General features: G+C 34.3%; 1 protein-coding gene across 3 annotated transcripts in view; it reads right to left on the bottom strand.

Annotated features, from left to right (window-relative positions):
* The window catches only part of LOC145662571 (rho GTPase-activating protein 32-like), a 659,017-nt gene that overhangs the window by 110,817 nt on the left and 529,294 nt on the right, over positions 1-18,906 (bottom strand). For all 3 annotated transcript variants that reach the window (XM_081728260.1, XM_081728261.1, XM_081728259.1), the window contains one exon: positions 6,188-6,346. In XM_081728260.1, coding sequence (XP_081584386.1) covers positions 6,188-6,346 — 159 coding nt within the window. The remainder of the gene's footprint in view (positions 1-6,187; positions 6,347-18,906) is intronic.

Below are 18,906 nucleotides of genomic sequence, written 5' to 3'. Positions count from 1 at the left end.
ACGGTATATAAGTATATATATATCGGCCAAAATAAGAAGGGGCCAGGGTAAGTTGAACAGATTGGTGCTGAGAAAAGTACCGATGCAAGACCAAGACTACGACTAAGGCTAAGACTAAGACCATGCCTGCAAGATTCTCACAACACCAAGACCATACCTGCAAGATTCTCGCCAGACCAAGACCAGCAAGAATTTTGCATATGCAATATTTGAATATTTGCTGATTTCCATCACACTTTATCCAGGCTTTGGACCAGGGACGGATAGGCATTATTAGAAGGGCGTGGGCACTTTCTCCCACAAGGGCTACCAGCATCTCAATGTCACAAATCAAGTTGCACAGTTTTCTTTCTACAGTAAGTCAATAGTATTAACAATTGACAATTAAAACCTGATATTCTTTCATCAGTATATTATTCTAAATTGTTCAAAATATTATATGAAGTTCAAGGAGAACGTATACTATATTACAAAATTAGCAGATGTTTTAGTGTACTAGTTTTTGATGCTACTGTATCTATCACTTTTGCATTCGAAATATTTTTTAACAAATCTTTTTCAATAGACATCAACATAAATGTTTTCAAATGTTCCTGAGACATGGTACTCGTTAGCCTATTTTTAATGTATTTTTGTTTATTTCAGTTTTGAAAAATTTCTTTCACATGTTACCTGAGTTATGGACAAGTCAATAAAAATTTGTATGCTGGAAACCTGGATAAGTATTACTGCAAAATTTACAATTCTGCAAAATTAAAAAGCAGCACATTGGACAATTTTGCATTCGCTTTCCTTGTAAACAGATGTATTTTCTCCTAATTCTGTATCACTTGCACCATCAGCACAGTCATTTTTTCTCGGTTGTGCTCGTCATCAAAACTGACTTTCAAGGATATCCACATCCTTCAAAAGTCCAAGAGAATACATTTATAGTATCCTTGGAAATTCTTAACTGAAGTTTTTCAGAAAATATGTAAGTTTAACGAAAGGCACGTCTGGAAGTTCTGTTACTTTACTTGGTTGAAGTGTCTAGGGTCCAAATAATCCATAAAGTTCGTTGCTTCTTGAATCTTGAAGAAATACTCAAAACTACCATGTCCAATATTGTGTTGAATGCTTCGATGCAGTACCTGGTCATTGGATAGAAGCAGCTTCATCTTCATATTCACAGGAAAATCTTTGTCCATCTCTGAAGGCGAATTGTCGACAGGTCAATAGAAAAAAGTCACGTTCTAAGTTTTCAAATTTGTTATTGGCCCATTCTGCAAGGCTTAATGCTGCATTCTTAACGGATTCAAAGTCATCTCTCTACTCTTTCACTTGGAACAGAGTAGTCTGCACCATCCGATAGGACTACACTAGCAGCACCCTCTATATGGAGATAGTTTGACAGAGAGATCGTCACTTGAAATATCTTAAGGAACATTCGTGCTGTCCGAGTTGTTTTGAACTTGAGAAGATCTTTTATATATCCTTTCGCTTTACACCTAGCTTTTGGTTTGATATTTTCTGTAGAAGCAATTTTCTTAATTATTATGGTCAACTCTATATACAAAGCATTTTCTGGGTTCGAAAAATGACAAAACTTTTTCTGAAAAACAGTGTGTTTTCTACCATCTTGTTTCCGCAATAACTGTAAGACGCCTTTAACATTTGATCTTCCAAATGTCCATTCGCTGATAAGACTCAAGCATAAATATCGCACAGTCATTCAGCAGAACAATGACACAGAATCCATGCAATTTTTTGTCAGATCACATATGACATGATTGAGTATATGAGCGTAACACCGCACGTGTAACTGAGTTTCTTAGTGGTTAAGCGGTTAGCGTATGCGCCTTTGTCGTGGGAGACCTGGGTTCGATTCCTGGCGGGAGCTCACGTGCTTCGGATTTCCCGTAAATCAGTATGTCTCGTCTCATATAGCCTCGCTGCTAAAAGGGCCGTTAAACTCAAAATCAACTGAATCACAAGTGTAACTGATCATAGGTGAATTGAAAAAAATTCAAATATTGTCCTTGCATGTTACTTGAGCCATTGGTTGGATTTCCAATACACTTCTTAATGTCAAGGTTCAACTTCTGCAGAATTTCCAGCAGTAAACCGCAAGGACACTGGCCTGTGGTAGATATGCATTTTACAATGACAACAATACTTTGTTTAACAACCATTTTAACAACATACCGTAAAACAATAGAGCACTGGCCTGAAACTAGTATATCTTGAGTAGTGTCAAACAGAACAGAAAATATTGAAACTTGAGAGACTTCTTTTGAAATATCTTCTCTGATAAGTGTGTTGATAGCATACAAAACATAATTCACCGTGTTTAGTAAAAGTTATACGACCACTATCCTGCTTACTTCCTCATATATGACTCTTCTCGGTGACCTTATCTAAATTACTTTTAAGCGGAAGATCAAATTTGCTTAAGAAAGGAACAATATCCAAAAAGTTTCCATGATCTATAGCTGTGTCTTTCAGTTTATAGGCTGCTACATTTCCTCTGTAAATGAGCCCTCTTTTACCAATGAGTTTCTGCACTTTGACAACTCGATACATTACCTGTCTGTTCTTCTCAACCTTATACTGCCGTTGTTTTACCTGTTCATGAGGAAGTAGTTTCTTAACATTGTGCTCTCTGTTGTTAGATATGTAAGCACCCACATTGGTCTAATGTATTTTGGAAGACTCGTGTTCTCTTACTCGCTGATAAACGTGTTTAATGTTAGGTTTGTCAAGTACTGAACCTTTAAGAGAAGTTTGTTCGATCTGGAGAATAATCCGTGAACAGGCTGAAAAAAATGCTTGAAGTGGTACGTTTTGTCGCGGATTTAATATCCGAAATATTTTAATTAGTCCAAGACAGGTTGTAATTTATATAAGTGGTACGTTTTGTCGTGGAATAAGTACCAGAAATGCTTTAATTACTCCATTACAGGTTGTCATTTATGACAGGTCGTCAAAAGTGGTACGTTTTGTCGCGAAAATTCAAGTGGTACGTTTTGTCGCTGGTACGTTTTGTCGGGACACCGAATATTTCAACCCCAGAAAAAAAAAAAGAAAAGAAAGAAAGAAAGAGACTTTCCTGAAAAGTTTTTGCACGCGAACGTCTGCTGATAGCAAATCTAAGGTCGCCAAACTGCAAAAACAATAATATTTCTGGTATCTACATTGGATTAGCATCTCCTCTTTTTCCATTCTGCCGCGTGATAAAGTCTACAACAGTGGTCTCCTCCGCCATTATTGTTTTGCGTGTCTATGAATGACTTTCACACAGATGTTTATGCATCGACCTGTTTGCAAGACGGGAGAGGTCTCAAACAGAAAGAAAACTAAAAGAACCACTAACGCGTTCAGGATTATTTTAATTTTTCTTCTTTATTCTTATTCTTTCTTTCTTGATTTTTATTATCAAAATTCAGAAAGCAGTTATGATATTGCTTTATTCCGAAAATAAAAGAAAACATAGGAAACGTCAAATTAGTATTATTTATTTATCAATACATCTGCGCTGTAGCAAGTAGATTATTCAGCTTTTGTAACGGAAAAGTAAGGAAACAATATAGTCTATAGAATAATAACGAAAATCCCTGAGGGTAAAAAACGAACTTTTGCATCAATACATTATGAGTAATATTATGCCTTATATAAGCCTTCTTTCACTTTTATACGTCTCGACTAAAAATGTTGATGGAAGACATGAAGGATTAGTACCACGCATAATCCGCTATTAATAAATGTATTTGTAATTTCTAAATAGTTTTCACCACTTCCAAGAATTTGAGTTACGTTATTTTTATTGTATACTTCAGCAGAGCAGAATTTATTTAGAAGACAACTGTTCAAGCAAGATTTTGAACCACGAGCACATGGATCTACTACTAGTACGGTCTATAACCAAAATGTACCCAAATTTTCTTCCTCAATTCGTTAATTTGAAGTATTTACGGTCTACTGATTTTTTCTTTTCTTTTCTTTTTTTATTTTTGCAAATTATAAACAGCAATAAAAAGCTCAATGGTCACAAACTTGTGGTGGTGGTTGTTGTTGTTTAACTGTTGTTACATGTTTCTAGGGATGCGCACGAGACAAGATTTATGGCTGTCTCGACTCGAAAATGTGCTGCAAAAGTGATGTCTCGACTCGAAAAAATATATATTTTTCTATTGGAAGAGCTGTGTCTCGACTCGAATTTTGTCAGGAAAATCCTGTCTCGATTCGTCTCGTGCGCATCCCTACACGTCAATATGTTGTACCTGGAACTATACATGTAAATAGGGGGTCTAAACTATTTTTAAGACAAAATAACTTTAATATTTCTCCGGTCAAAATTTCTGTTCTATGCTCAATTCTTGATGTTACAATATACACTTGAAATAAAATAATAATAATAATAATAATAATAATAATAATAATAATAATAATAATAATAATAATAATAATAATAATAATAATAATATAGTTACTGTTAGTGGTAGTACTAGTGGTAACAGTAGTAATAGTTCCATTCCATTGAAATAACTAATTTATCGTGACGTCAATTATGATAGGCTGTAACCATTATGGAAATAATGTTTGAGTAGAAATACAGTATTAAGTAATGCTGTTCTAGCTGTCAACTATTTTGTAATTTGTACTTAACAAATATCTCTTGCATGGTTATAGGCTAATTCCGAATTATTAAATATAATACAGTTTCTGACCTAACATTGCCGTATTAGTCCAGCCGTCGTTCGAGCAGAAGGTGGACCAACAAAGTATTAGAGGTCACAATTCAGTGAGCACTCAGTGTATAATAAGTTTATGAGAGAACAAGAATGTTTCTTATATAAGTATGAATCTATTATAGCGTTATTCTTCTGAGTCAAATTTCAATGTTCAGCGTTGACAGTGGAACAAAATGCGTTGCTTCTAATTTATTATTTTTAGACGAACATTGAATATTGAAAATATTCGTCAGTAATCTTTCCTCTTGTTGAAACCTTGAAAAATTTCGAATGTATGAAGCGAAGCGAGGTATTTTTGATAAAATGCCATTTACAGAATACGCTACCTTTTGTTCACATAGCTGTACGACCTTAGTAATGATGTTTATAATAACAGATATCAAATTTCATACACAACACAAGTATCTAGGAAGAATTCTCGGAATTACATGATGAAAAGTTAACGGTGAATTTGACTTCACTGTTAAAAAATATGTGACTTTCGTTTCACATTGTACACTATGGAAAATTACCGAAATGTTGGGATCCAAAAGTGAAAAGGGAATCTTGAGACGCTGAATCTATTTATTTATTTATTGCTATCTCTTACAGACAGACCTCTTACAGAATACAACTCTACTCCAAATTAAAAGACCAAAGACAAATTCAGTAAAAACACTAAAGCGAACAATAAAATATCAGCAGATCTAGTTAAGAGGACAATATCCCTTTACACAAACACATCGGCTAATAATAGAGACAATCGGCCACTTGTCCAAGACATAACACAACAGACAGCAGTTGACACATTATTGCGTGATGGGATGGGTGTTTATCGTACCTTGAAAAATTGGTTCACACCGCCACTGATTCTGTTCTTGCTAAAACGGAGTTCCAATGATCTCACGTTACTAACTCAATACAAAATTTTGTTCTCACCATGAACAGAACCGCGAACTTAAGATACGAATCTCAACAAGAACACACAAACGTAAGAACAAATATTACGTTATATTCTATGGTTCAATGGAGAAGAAATACGTGACTATTCCATTTTTAAATTTATAACGAAAACATAAAAATAACTACTAAAGATCTTCGAATGAGTGCGGAAATATGTTCACAGTCCGTAAAATTAAATAAGATCTGAGGAAACAAGAATTTCGACTTTCTCAGGAAATTTTCACTTAAAAAAAAAAAAAAAAAAAAAAGCGTGATAATGCAAGCGAATAGAAAGTCTTTAAGTAGCAGCATGTCTGTTCTTCTTTCCTTTCTTGATCTCTCTCATATATAGCATGACATCAGAAAGCCCGTAAGAGCTAGTCGTGGATGAATATGACTCCATTTCTTAATTGTCTACTAATTCCAGATAATGGTTATTTAAAACAAACATCTTTTAAACGACTATAATTTTTAACTGCTTTGAATGTTATTTATATGCAAGCCATGTATATGTTTGAAGAAGAAAAAAAACTTACGTGAAGTGGTCCAAGCTCCACAAATTCATAATGGAAATGGGCACATTCGTCTAGCTTAGGAAAGCGAGATCGTCCCTCCCCCACTCCACTCCCTGTCAGATGCTGAATTCGAATGCTTCCCCTTGATGTTTCCATCTCTGAGGTAGCACATAATCCGCTCTGCAAAGAAGAAAAAACAAAATAGATTTTATAGGTGAGTTCTATCATAGAAATATTTCAGATGACAAATTTACAAACAATACATACAAAACACTATTTGTTATTATTATCACTATTTTTCATATTGTTCTTATAATGAATATCTTGTATAAAACTATGACTATACATTGGCTGGAACACGCTATTTCTGAACGATCACGCTTATTTACTTGCAGATAACCCTGATAAATTTCGTGAATAACATTTTCAAAATATTATATACTGATAATTTCAAAGAACGAACGCTGGATTTTTTTTAAAAAAATAGTACAATACGTTTGAATCCAACAATTCTTTTTCAACTTCGAAGTTCGACCTAACTACATGCTCCGTCGAGAATTAAACACATATCTTGATGGGGCAAAATAATAATAATTACAACTGAAGAAAGTATATCATTCTTCAAATAACAGAGAAAATTGTAAAGTTTATTTTAGCTTCGTTTTGCCATTTAATCGAAAAAAATACACTACTTCAATGTTTTTGTAATACAAGTACAAATTAAGTTGCAAAAATCATTATCAGGTATCCTGCCGTAACTGACAGGTCACTTCCCGTGAACCGAGAAGCTTCCATCACAGTTCTTAATTAACTTCTTCGTCCTGTTTTAATACCGTCACTATAGTCTCTCTCACCTCTCCCTCTTTTTCACGTTCCTCATGATATAGTTTCTCTCAACCATTGTCCCAATTAGTTTCTCTTTTAACTGCATTTAATATACTTCTTTTCTTCCCTACTATTCGTAACAATTCTTCACCGCACCCACGTCTCGAAAGCTCCTTGCCTTTTTTCGTCGTTATTTGTATTATCCATCCTTATCCCATAGTGTACAATACTTTACATGAAACGAACCTCTTCTTAACTCTGTTAAAAGATTCTCAAAATTTATTTTTCTTCTCAAACTCTCGCCATTCCTATATTTGCTTTTATTTCATGTTCGTACTTCACTAATAATAGTCGTTGTTTAATTAGTTTCGAATTTAAAGTCTCGTTTAGGACCAAGGCTATATGAGATGTGGAGCTATTGTTTAATGTGGCATCCGAACTACATGAGCTCCCACCGGAGATCGAACCGGGTCTACAGCGCCGAAGACACGTATGCTAAGAGAGGTCTAACAATACTCGTATTACTTAGGTAACGAAAGCTAGTCGTCTGTCCTATTTTCTCCCCTCCAACTTCTGTGTTTGGTACTGACAGTTTCGTTTTTATCAGCATTGCTTTATCATTCTACCGTTTATTTTCATCCTATATTCTTAGCATTTATTTTCCTTTTGTTTTGTAATATGTACCTAATCGTGTAATAGGCCTATATATATATATATATATATATATATATATATATATATATATATATATATATATATATATATATATAAATTTTCTTTAAAAGGTTGAAAATACGGAAATAAGACCAGTAAACATCTTTGACGACGCGCTCACAGAGTTCCAAATCATATACGTTCCCTGCATACATTCTTCACACGATTAAGGAATCTAGCAACAAAGGATGGTAAAGATTTTATCACTGAAGGTGTTGAGTGTTACCACAAAATTCCGCCATATCATATTCAAAGGTGTAACTCAAACTTATTCTCATGAGAGTTCCACTAAGCAGGTGTGACGCTAGGGTAGATCTCTACGAGGAAGCTTCCAACAAAACGTGATCCGAGTTCTCAACACAGAATCGACGTCGGTCATCAACTTTGCGCGCCAAGCATCCCAAAAGAAATTTTACTTTAAAAAATGTTATATGCTACTTGAAAACGTTTCGAAGAAATAACAAATTTATGAAGATTATAAAAGAGAGAGAGAGAGAGAGAGAAACCACGTATTTGAATAATGACCACTATGTAATGCCTTTGTTGTATATTTTCATAGCACAGTGTTTTATCTGAAGCGCGTATTGAGAGAGCTATTTTTTTTTTTTTGGCTAAGCCGGACAGTCGAAATCTCGATGCCTGTGAAAAAAGAAACTCGAAAAAGTTGTATTTGCATGTGTGTAGTACTGCGGCGAGATCCATGGCAAATATATATCAAGTAATCTTTGACATGAATGGTCATCAATCCCTGATATTATCATTTTTTTATATGAAAAAAAAGAGATCGTTTGTGATAATTTATCAGAGATGTGAATATTGCATTTTATAATACGAAATGAATTTCTGAATTTACTACTAATGAACGCTTTTAACATATAAAATGTGACCACAATTCAAAGTTTTTTAAAGTTGAAGAGAATAAAACACTTTCCTTTGTCAGTGTGCACGAACCTCTTCCTCAATTTATTCAATATTACAATATTAAAGAGTTGTTACAAGTGTAAAAAGAGCCATTTCTCCTCTATTCAGAACAACTGTAAAACAACAACAAAATAATAATAATTATAATAATAATAATAATAATAATAATAAAGAACAGTATTTTGAATGCATTAAGAAAATGAGTCTTTTGATATGCTCTTTAAGAAAAATAAATCATAATAATGTAAAAACGTTATATTACTGAGTGGATCCCGAAGGGGGAACACACAACTAGGATTCTAACAATATACGTAGAAAACACGAAAGCAAAGCCTGTGAATGTTGATATGGAAAAAGGGGACAAACATGACAAGGCACATAAGAACATAGCGCACATCCTGAAAGCCACCATACTGGATTTACGCCGAATTCGTAAATGGAAGCCATAGTATGTGATACTGTATCCTAGTATCGCGTACTCGCAAAAACGTATTAACTAGTGTAGTTATTTTTGCTCTATCTTCATTAATAACAAAATTATAAATTTTATGTACGTTGTGAATATATAGAATATTTAATATCTAAAAAGAGCAAATGCCCACCATTTGTTCCAGAATTTCGGATCCTACATACGGGAATGAGAAACTAGGCACGCGCTAACAAATCTAATACCACCGACAAGGAAACAGAAAGGGCAATCGCAGCAACCTTTGTCAAGAGCCGTAAATGCAATACTTTCCATCTGGCGTCCATGTCGAAAGACGGCGACCCATATTCTGGTTGCTACACACGAACAATTGTCTCACCTACAAAATCCAAATGGAGAAGTTCTTAACCGAGGGTGACGGAGACTGGAGGGTACAACACACTATTTGTAGAATGAGCTTGGATCTGGTGCAATGAGGATCTCATGTTCCCCAAATAGCGTTCTGTTTAGTGATAAGTTGGGATGCCCACGAGACAAGATTTGTGGCTGTCTCGTCTCGAAAATGTGCTGTAAAAGTAATGTCTCGACTCGAAAAATGTATATTTCTCTATTGGAAGAGCCGTGTCTCGACTTGAATTTTGTCAGAAAAATCCTGTCTCGACTCGTCTCGTGCGCATCCCTAGTGATTAGGTTTCTCTCTCTCTCTCTCTCTCTCTTTTTTTTTTTTTTTTTTTTAATGGTGAGGTAAATAAACGGAATCATCATTATTGGCCAGATAACAACCTATCGTGAACAGATCTCTGAAAAAAAAAAAAAAAAATAGTCAGCACGGCAAACGCAACAGCATGGTCTTGGATATGGCACACTCAAATTGTGGATTGATAGTTAGGTATGGAACCTTAAATGGGAGGAAACATCTGGACATATTTCACGAGCATCTTTACCCCCACTACTGAGCCTCGAACGCGATTTTACAGCCTTTCTTCAACTGAACGGTGAGCCTCACACTTCGCTTTATGCATCAGATAGTGATTGGATGAGCAGTTCATGAGTCACTGCTCTGGTCGGAGAGGATCTATCAAGTGGTTACTCCGTTCCATAGATGCAGTGGCGTATTTGCGATTTTGTTTTGGAACGGGGGGACTTGCTAACTTTATTCCTGGAAGTGTGAAAATTTAGCAAGATATTCCATTTACTTTAAAACAGTAACTAATATTTAGGGAAGGATTAAGCCCGGAAACCTCACCCTTAAATACACCACTGCATAGACGTTACTCCCTTTGATTTTTAACTTTGAGGCCATCTGAAAAACGTACTTTACCAAGAGAAAATCACCAATATCTTAACATCTACAGCACTGGATCGCACAAGTATATGGCTCTGTGGATCCTGAAAGGTTATTGGGTATAGATTGGCAGAAATGTCTTGCGTAGTGTTGCACATGAAGAGAAACACATAGAGTACATATTGTAGGAGCCACATATGAATTACTTATCTCCTCAACAAATGCCCATAGGTGAAAAACAGCTGTATATTCGTACACCGATGAAAAATCTCGTCTTAGACAATAAACTAGATAGCTCCTTCTCATTTAAGACTGTTGGTTAATTTTATATGTCTGCTTTAACAGAGTCGTTCGATGGACATTGTCTTTATCTGGTGTATTCCTTATTCTATTACCCATATACTATATACTACCATAGTCCTAAGCCACATCGTTTTCAAATTAAAAGCGTCGTGTTGGACTTATCTCACCTTGTAGTGATAGTAGTAATAGTATTTAAATCTACATTTCCCATTGATATTCTACAAAACATTTTAAAAATATGTCATTTGTAAGACATATGTCCTAATTTAAGGGTATTGTGTCGCAGACGGAAGGACAATATTAAGATGGATCTAGCAGAAATAGGAATACGAAGTAGAAACTGGATCTAGTTGACTAAGGGCAAAGTCAATGGAAAACTTCTGTGAACGCGGCATTGAACCTCGAGTTACATAGGCCATAGACGGGAAAGATGCAAATAATGAACTATTTTTTAAATGACTTTCAAAAGAGAAGTTAATCTGAATGTAACCTTATTTGAAAATATTATAACAAAGAAAAATAACAAAATATTAGCGCAGCTTGTTTCTTACGAACAAGTTGAAAAATTCATATTTCCAGTTAACAAGCAAATTTAACGTTCAGAAAGTTACAAAGTTTGTGTGAACCATTGAGAGAATAAGAGAACTACGAAAGAAAGATATAAAGGATAGAAATTCTACTTGCAACCACTAAACAAACAGGTCAATCGTTCATAATTTCTAATTTCTTTGAATTTTCAAAGCATGCAAAGTTGAACTGTTACTGAAGGAAATTGAAATCCGGTAATCTCTCTCCGTAGTGTGTATTTGACAGCACATCATTCACAAATATTTTCCTTATACTGGTGTTACTGTATATTTCAAGGTTCAACATTGGATTGCTTGCCGTAGCTTTATAGGAAAGAATAAGGTATGGATTTTTCCATGTAGTTTCCAAAATACATCGTCAAAATGTTCTCGTTAAAAAAAAAAAATCCTGATTGAATTAAAAATCGATTTAATGATGAAATGTTATTTAACAAATAATAGGTATTCAGTTTACACAAATATATTGATCAGACATACGGTTTATATCTTTTGCGTTTCTATTAGTACTGGTAACTTGCAATGAGCTAATTATAGTAACTGCTCAACATTTCAGAGTACAGGAAATATTGCAGTCACTCATATTCTCTTTATTATTACTAACATGAAAACATTATTTGAAAACTGGTTCAGTTTCAAGACTTACAACATATAAGACCAGTGGCGTACGCAACGGTTTTTAACCCACCCACCCTTGTGCAAAATATGCAAAATGAACAATTACCATATTAAGATATGTACACAAAAACCTTGAAACAATATGAACTTAGGAGATTATATCCCTCCCCCTAATGAAATTGTGCTTAAGACTATACTTGAACTTGCAAGTAATATTTGGATAAACATTAGCCTAATAGAAAGGGTTGAAAAAGTTCTTGTCTTTCGACCACTTTTGTACCAATATTATTGTGACTACGTGTGAGAAATCTTTTACCTAGATGTTCTATCATGAAGAAAAGAAAAACAAGCCTTATTACGTATTACTTTTAAATCGTATGAGAAAATAAATTATACAATCAATTTAGCAAATTCACTGTATAGAGAGTACCAACTCAGGGAACCAACCAAAGAGTTTCAAAACTATTATGTACGAATGATTAAAAAAAAAAAAGTTTATAATACATTACATGCATTTTTAATAACAGACATACAGAATCTTAAGAATTAGGGCTATAAAAAATATTTGATATCATTTTGCTGATTGTAATAAATAACTGATATTTCATATTTTAATACTAGACAAAATTCAATTCTGATCATTAGAATTATTTCATGATTTTTTAATATTTATTTTATCAGAGACAGAGTACAGATACATTGTTTTTACACTATGATATTATACTATTGTACGTGTATTTAATGTACTGTACTTAACATTATACTTTATAATTTATTAGAACTGGATACAAATGTTTTTAATTATTTGTATATTACAGTGCTATACTTGGCTAACGCTGTTCCTTATTTTAAACGTGAAATTAATTATTAATTATTATTATTATTATTATTATTATTATTATTATTATTATTATTATTATTATTATTATTTGTGAGTTGGTTCTACTTCTTTTAGTGGTAAAATGCTTACCTATAGTTTGATCCCGAGCTATGTAAGTTTGTGGTTAACGGAATAGTATACATGAATTTTATGAGTGTTGCTGCATTTCCTACTACAACACTTATCCAATAATTCTTTATTCATTTAAGTTATCACCCGTCTCTGTCCGTCCCGTATATATGGTCTTAGATTACAGGGCATAACTAAAGATTCTATTATTTTGTTAAATCAAACATTGAAACCTTTTCTTTAAAATTCATTACAATACAGATGTTGAAATCTAACAATTTCTACACATTACAAAACATTACAAAAATATCAGGTATCAAAGAAATTCTTATTTACATTAAACACACACTCACACAGTGTTATTCCTGGAATTGTACATTAACATTATTTTTTGTACAAATGTGAGTATCCCTTTGTGTTTGTTTGGAGTTGCTAGCAGAAATTCATAAATAAACACTTAAGGCGAGAATTCTATATTGTTTTCATCAAAGGAACAAACTTAATATATACCATGTATGTTCTTTTCCCCCGAGAGAATACGCTGAAAATTTACGAACAAAACCTGGCATCCTCAATTGTTCATGTATCATCGTAAAAATTTCGTTTTTAAGTGTAATTTTAGATATCGCGAATACCCGGAAAATATACAATGAAAAACTGAGAAATTATGGATGACAGAGTTTTGCCATAAACATCATAATATTATATAATTTCCTTACTATAAGCCACTAAGAATGACAGTTCAGTAAATAAACATTAATTTGTATCTAATCAATAAAGAGTTTCACACATTTTACTTCACCATCAAGAAATACTACGACCGTATCATTTGAAACATTTGTAGATATCTAATTAAATTAAACGAACATACTGAAATTGGAAATATGGTTTATACTTACAGCACAGTCTCTAGCAAAGTCTCTGCAGCCACTAATAACACGATCTGAATAGCGACGCATTTTTTCCTAACGTTATCTACAACACACACGTTATTAAAACCAACACACAACGTTATTTCTCCACAGGTATTAATTGGTGTTTTTCTTCCTGTTTATTTTTAAGGCGACGCGGACCGGAGAGAAACGATCTCCGGTCCGCAGTGATGCTGTCTCTTTCCGCCTTTACTACATCACGACCAAGTCGTATAAAAACCACGCCCACGTATTACATGCATTCTATGTGAATCCGCGAAACATAATATTAGTTGATCTGAACTATCTTTATATCATTATCAGTTTCATAAATGTTTTAAGGCTTTCAGTTCACTCTTGATGACGTCAGTGAGCTCCAACCAAAGAACTTCTCTTGAACCAGATTTAACACCACTTCTTGTTACTCCCTTGTATATCTTCATTGTTCACTACACTACCCTGCAGTTTCTGTCTGGAACATCCGTTGCAAAAAAATTAAATGATTTTTTACGTGAATTGAAACAAATTACAAATAGACAGGAGAAATGAACAGCGTGCTTTCAACATCCTTCCACAAATGAAGATAACAACGAACCCAGTTAAGAATATTCAGAGAATGAAAATGACAAATGAAAACCATTTCAATGGAAATGACGAGAGAGAAATTCTACATTGAAGAGTGTAAGTTGTGATATTGGTTACAAATAAACACATACACTAACCATACTATTTAGGTACTGTCCAAAAGTTCCAATTTATTAAGACAAAGAAATAAGCTTTACGGTTGTGTGCAACAACGACGTTCAACGTTAAGTCTTAATCAAATGGTGGTTGAACTAGGTTTAACCTTGAGCGATTTTCGGGGTTTAACTTCGTTGGTTTTGGCTAGTCCACAGCACTGAACCAAACGTATTGAACTTAGATTTTGAATTGTGCTAATATATATTTCTTGAACTAATTACCTTTAAGTTACAAAGTTCAATTCTGAACTGGTTTATATAAATGCTCATTTGATCTCCGTTGGTGCACACGGCCGTTAGAGTTGTTACTTTTTGGCTAAAGATTATTCAGATTCAAGGTAAGAGGCAACTTGAGGTCACTTTTAGGGATGCACGCGAGACGAGACGAGACGAGAAATGGAAAAGTCTCGTCTCGTCTCGCAGCCTCAAATGTTGGTCTCGTCTCGCGTCTCGTCTCGTCTCGCAAATGTGAAGTCTCGTCTCGCGTCTCGCATAAAATTTTGAGTCTCGTCTCGCGTCTCGCGCGAGACTTTCTCGCATGGTCTCGCAATCTCGCATATATTCTGGTCAAAATTTTGCAATGTGTTATTCTATGGCTGTTAATGAATGATGATGTGATATTCTGTCCGAAGGCAGGTATTTGACCTAAAAGTCCCTTGGCAAGCTGAATCCTTGGTGGTTTGCCATTGCTTTCCATGGGATGAATGTTCATAACATTCTAAGGAGACGGAACCTAAAGTTCAACATGGTATCCGAACTTGTGTCCCCTCCGCTCCAAATTAAAAGAAAAGCTGTGCTGGAATTTGATTCCTGGACCATTAATTTTCGTCAAATTAACCCTTTCCGGTACCCGGCTTTTTGGGCTATTTTTTAGACTTTCAGTCAAGCAGCTACTGCATCGTCACTATTTATCCTAGGATCATGGTTCATACCTCTTTCTCTTCAGAATGAAGCTGGCTTTCAAATGGTACCACTTGCATGATCATACCATATACCAGAATCGGGAAAAATGATGTCAAAGGAACAATTACGGAGGGAATTTTTTTCTCGCACTTTGGGCCCCTCTGGAGCGGCCCTGTGTGAACGTACTTATCTAAAAAATCTGATAAATAGTACTTGGTATACTAAATGTGTGTGCCAAATTTCAAGTTTCTATCTTGAATAGTAAGGGCGGAAGAAATTTTATCAGGAATTCCCACCATGCCCCAAATTACAGTAACACACCATGATCTCAGGTAAAAAATTTCCTGAGACATCCCTAATTACCCTAGGGTCATGTTTCGCCCATCATTCTCTTCAGCTTAGAACTGCCTTTCAGGCGGTATGACTCACTTGTCTCCATCATGTATCTAAGGCGAGAAAATCCTGTGAAAGGGATTTTTTGGTAAAAATTTCCCTTTTCAACGTTTAGCCCCTTTGTACCCCCATGTTTTAACACAGAAGTACGAAAAGAAATCTCGTAAATACTCCTCGGTGGACTGAATGTTTGTGCACAATTTCAATCTTCTAGGTGCAAAAATAAGCCTGCAAAAAATAATACCGAAAATGTCCAAAATTCCCTTATACAGAAGTATATTTTCATAAAAATTCCCTGACACTTCCCTAATTACCCTAGGGTCATGTGTCGCACATCATTCTCTTCAGAATAGAACTGCCTTTCAGGCGGTACCATTCACTTGTCTCCATCATGTATCTAAGGTGGGAAAATCGCGAAGAAATTGATTTTTTGGTAAAATATCCCTTTTTTCAACTTTTTGCCCCTTTGGATCCCCCCCCTGTTTTAACGCAGAAATCTGAAAAAAACATGTGGTAAATAATACTCGGTGGACTGAATGTTTGTGCAAAATTTCAATCTTGTAAAAATAAGCCCGCCAAAAAATAATGAACATAGACCGGCCCCGCAATATTAAAAGAAAATATATATTTTAGAATTATGACGTCATCACCTCCTATGTCTCGACGCAGGAAGGTGTGAAACCATACGTAAGGTCTTCTAGAATGCCTCTGGACATGAAAAAAAAAAAAAAACGGACGAAAAAGCTCAAATAGGAGAGTTATAACGCAATGTACCATGAAACATCCCGTATGGTACAGATTGTACCATGGGATCCCCAAAGGGTTAATAGCATAATTTACAGCAAAACCAGCATAAATTGTTGCTGGATCCAACATTGTTTTCCAGCTTAGTGGTCTCCAGCAATATTTGGCTCTTCTAAAATATCGTCGACACTATCAACATTTACACGTTTTGGTCGTTTCCTTGAAGGGTGATTTTCCATTATAAAGATGTTTTTATATACTATTGGAAATTTCATGACGGCCTTAGGGTGAGGTCCAGAAAATTGACCTATTACCCTTCTCCGCCCATTACATGGTAGTGAAACAGATATTTTTTCTGAAATCCGATGTTGCCAACAAATTCGAACTCCATGACAGCTCTCAGCTAAAATAGGAGGGGGTGAGTAAAAGCTGATCTCCGTTACTTGAGTAGGGAATGGAAGGTTTTAAATGTTTTGGCGAAGAAAAAAGTAGCCTGGAAAGCTGCGAGTCCTTCGTGTTGCTTTGTTATTTGACACTTCAACAGAATAGCTTTCTTCTTCCGTTAAGAAGGAGCGACCCATATGTGCAGGTCAGTTGGTCAATGTTAGTTCATCTCCCTGTTCTCTATATAGAAAGAATGAAATAAACAAAAAAGGCAAGAAATACATTTTGGCATTTTTTAAAAGATAAACATGCATCTATTGAAAAAAAACACGAGGAAGATTTTAATCTATATAAAAGTATCTTCAATTCTAGTCGAATAATAATATCTGAAATGCATGATGAAGAAGTAACTTTCTCATTTACATAATAGATAAGGCAACAAGATATCAAAAATTTACGAATAGTGTATTTCAATTATATTTACATTTTATTAAATTACATTATTTTTAATTATTTTATTACATAATTACACTATATTTTACATCAATTATTTTTATAGAATTTTTCACTAGAGCATAGGCCGTCTAAATTAATTTTCTTTTACTGAGTTTTCCTCATGACACCGGAAGAACATAGGCATAATATTAAATTTTCTTCTTTCTCTTCGTTATTTGATAGTTATGTATAGGCCACGAGGTATAGATTGAGTTACCCAGGATGACCATGGTTAGTTATTAGCGGAACAACTATTCTCATCTATTATATTATTATTATTGCTGAGAGGTATTTACGTATTTAATAGAGATCTAGGTATATTTTGAATGAATTTTAACGTTCTAATGAGAAATGGGGAAAACATTTAGAAAGGATGCTGACAAATAATAAGTAAAAGGTAGTATCTCACAATTCGTTTGAGAGGAAAACGAAAATCGTGGACAATTCTGTCAAGATTTCTCGTTGCATAATTCTGTAAACTTTCCAATTGTAATGTGAAATTTAGCACCAGGAAATGTTGTTTTACTATTATAGTTAATTTAATATGCTTTGTTTCGGATTGATTCCCGACCAAACACAGAATTTTCAGTTTTTAATTTACATCTTTAGATAATTGAATTAAGAAAGAGGGAACCTTGGCCTAGAACAACAATCAAGAAAGCAATGTGATAACCACACATGACACAACTTGCCTTCGTTGTAACATTAAATTATTATTTTTATTACCGCTAATCATAAAATTATTTATTAACTGGCTGAAGAACCGGCGTTCACGGGAAGAGTAGATTTATGGAGAATATTTGAAATGTGAATCATATTTGAACCCTTTTTTTCGCATTTAGAACAGGTATTTAAATGGAAATTAAATTATAAAAGGTTAGACGACCCAAGTACTATTTTCAAAAATTGATTTTAAACTGTTTAACAGCTTTTGGCATATTCTATATTTGAACCCTTTCCCCCTAGGATACACCTTTAATGAAAGTGACATGAAAGAAATCCGACTCTTATAAAAAAGTTCATGTATGTACACTTCTTATAAAAAGTGTAGGTAAAGTCACTTTTTATTAAAAAAAAGTTCATGTAGGTAATTTTCCTCGAATGAAATTTCCTCAAAACATGTCGCTCGTATTTCATGTTTAAGCAATAACTGCAGCATAATATGATATACGGTACTTTAAGAAATTGGAGTGAGAAAATTTAGTGGAGTGGCCTGTATCTTTTATTACATATTGAGAAAATAGTTATAGAATTTTTCCTCTTAAAGTGGAATTTCACAAAATGCTGGAGCAAATGTTCACTTACTTTTAATACTGAGTTTATATACTGTTTCATCTCCCTAACATGTCGCAAAATATCCTATTCTTGACATATATTTTAAACCCTATTCCTCCATCTTAGCATATACATTTTGATGACATAACAAGTGACTATCGTTTTACTGTAATTAAAACTTTCAAACTATGCGAATTCAAGAAGGAGATTAAAACATATTCTTGGGACACTAAATCGATTGCAAAAAGCCGTTTCTTGTTTTACTCATT

This window comes from Thermobia domestica, chromosome 10 (assembly GCF_964235325.1).
Source record: "Thermobia domestica chromosome 10, izTheDome1.hap1.1, whole genome shotgun sequence".
Lineage (NCBI taxonomy): Eukaryota > Metazoa > Arthropoda > Insecta > Zygentoma > Lepismatidae > Thermobia > Thermobia domestica.
Note: the sequence above shows the minus strand (reverse complement) of the source record. Positions and strands in the feature narration are given on the sequence as shown.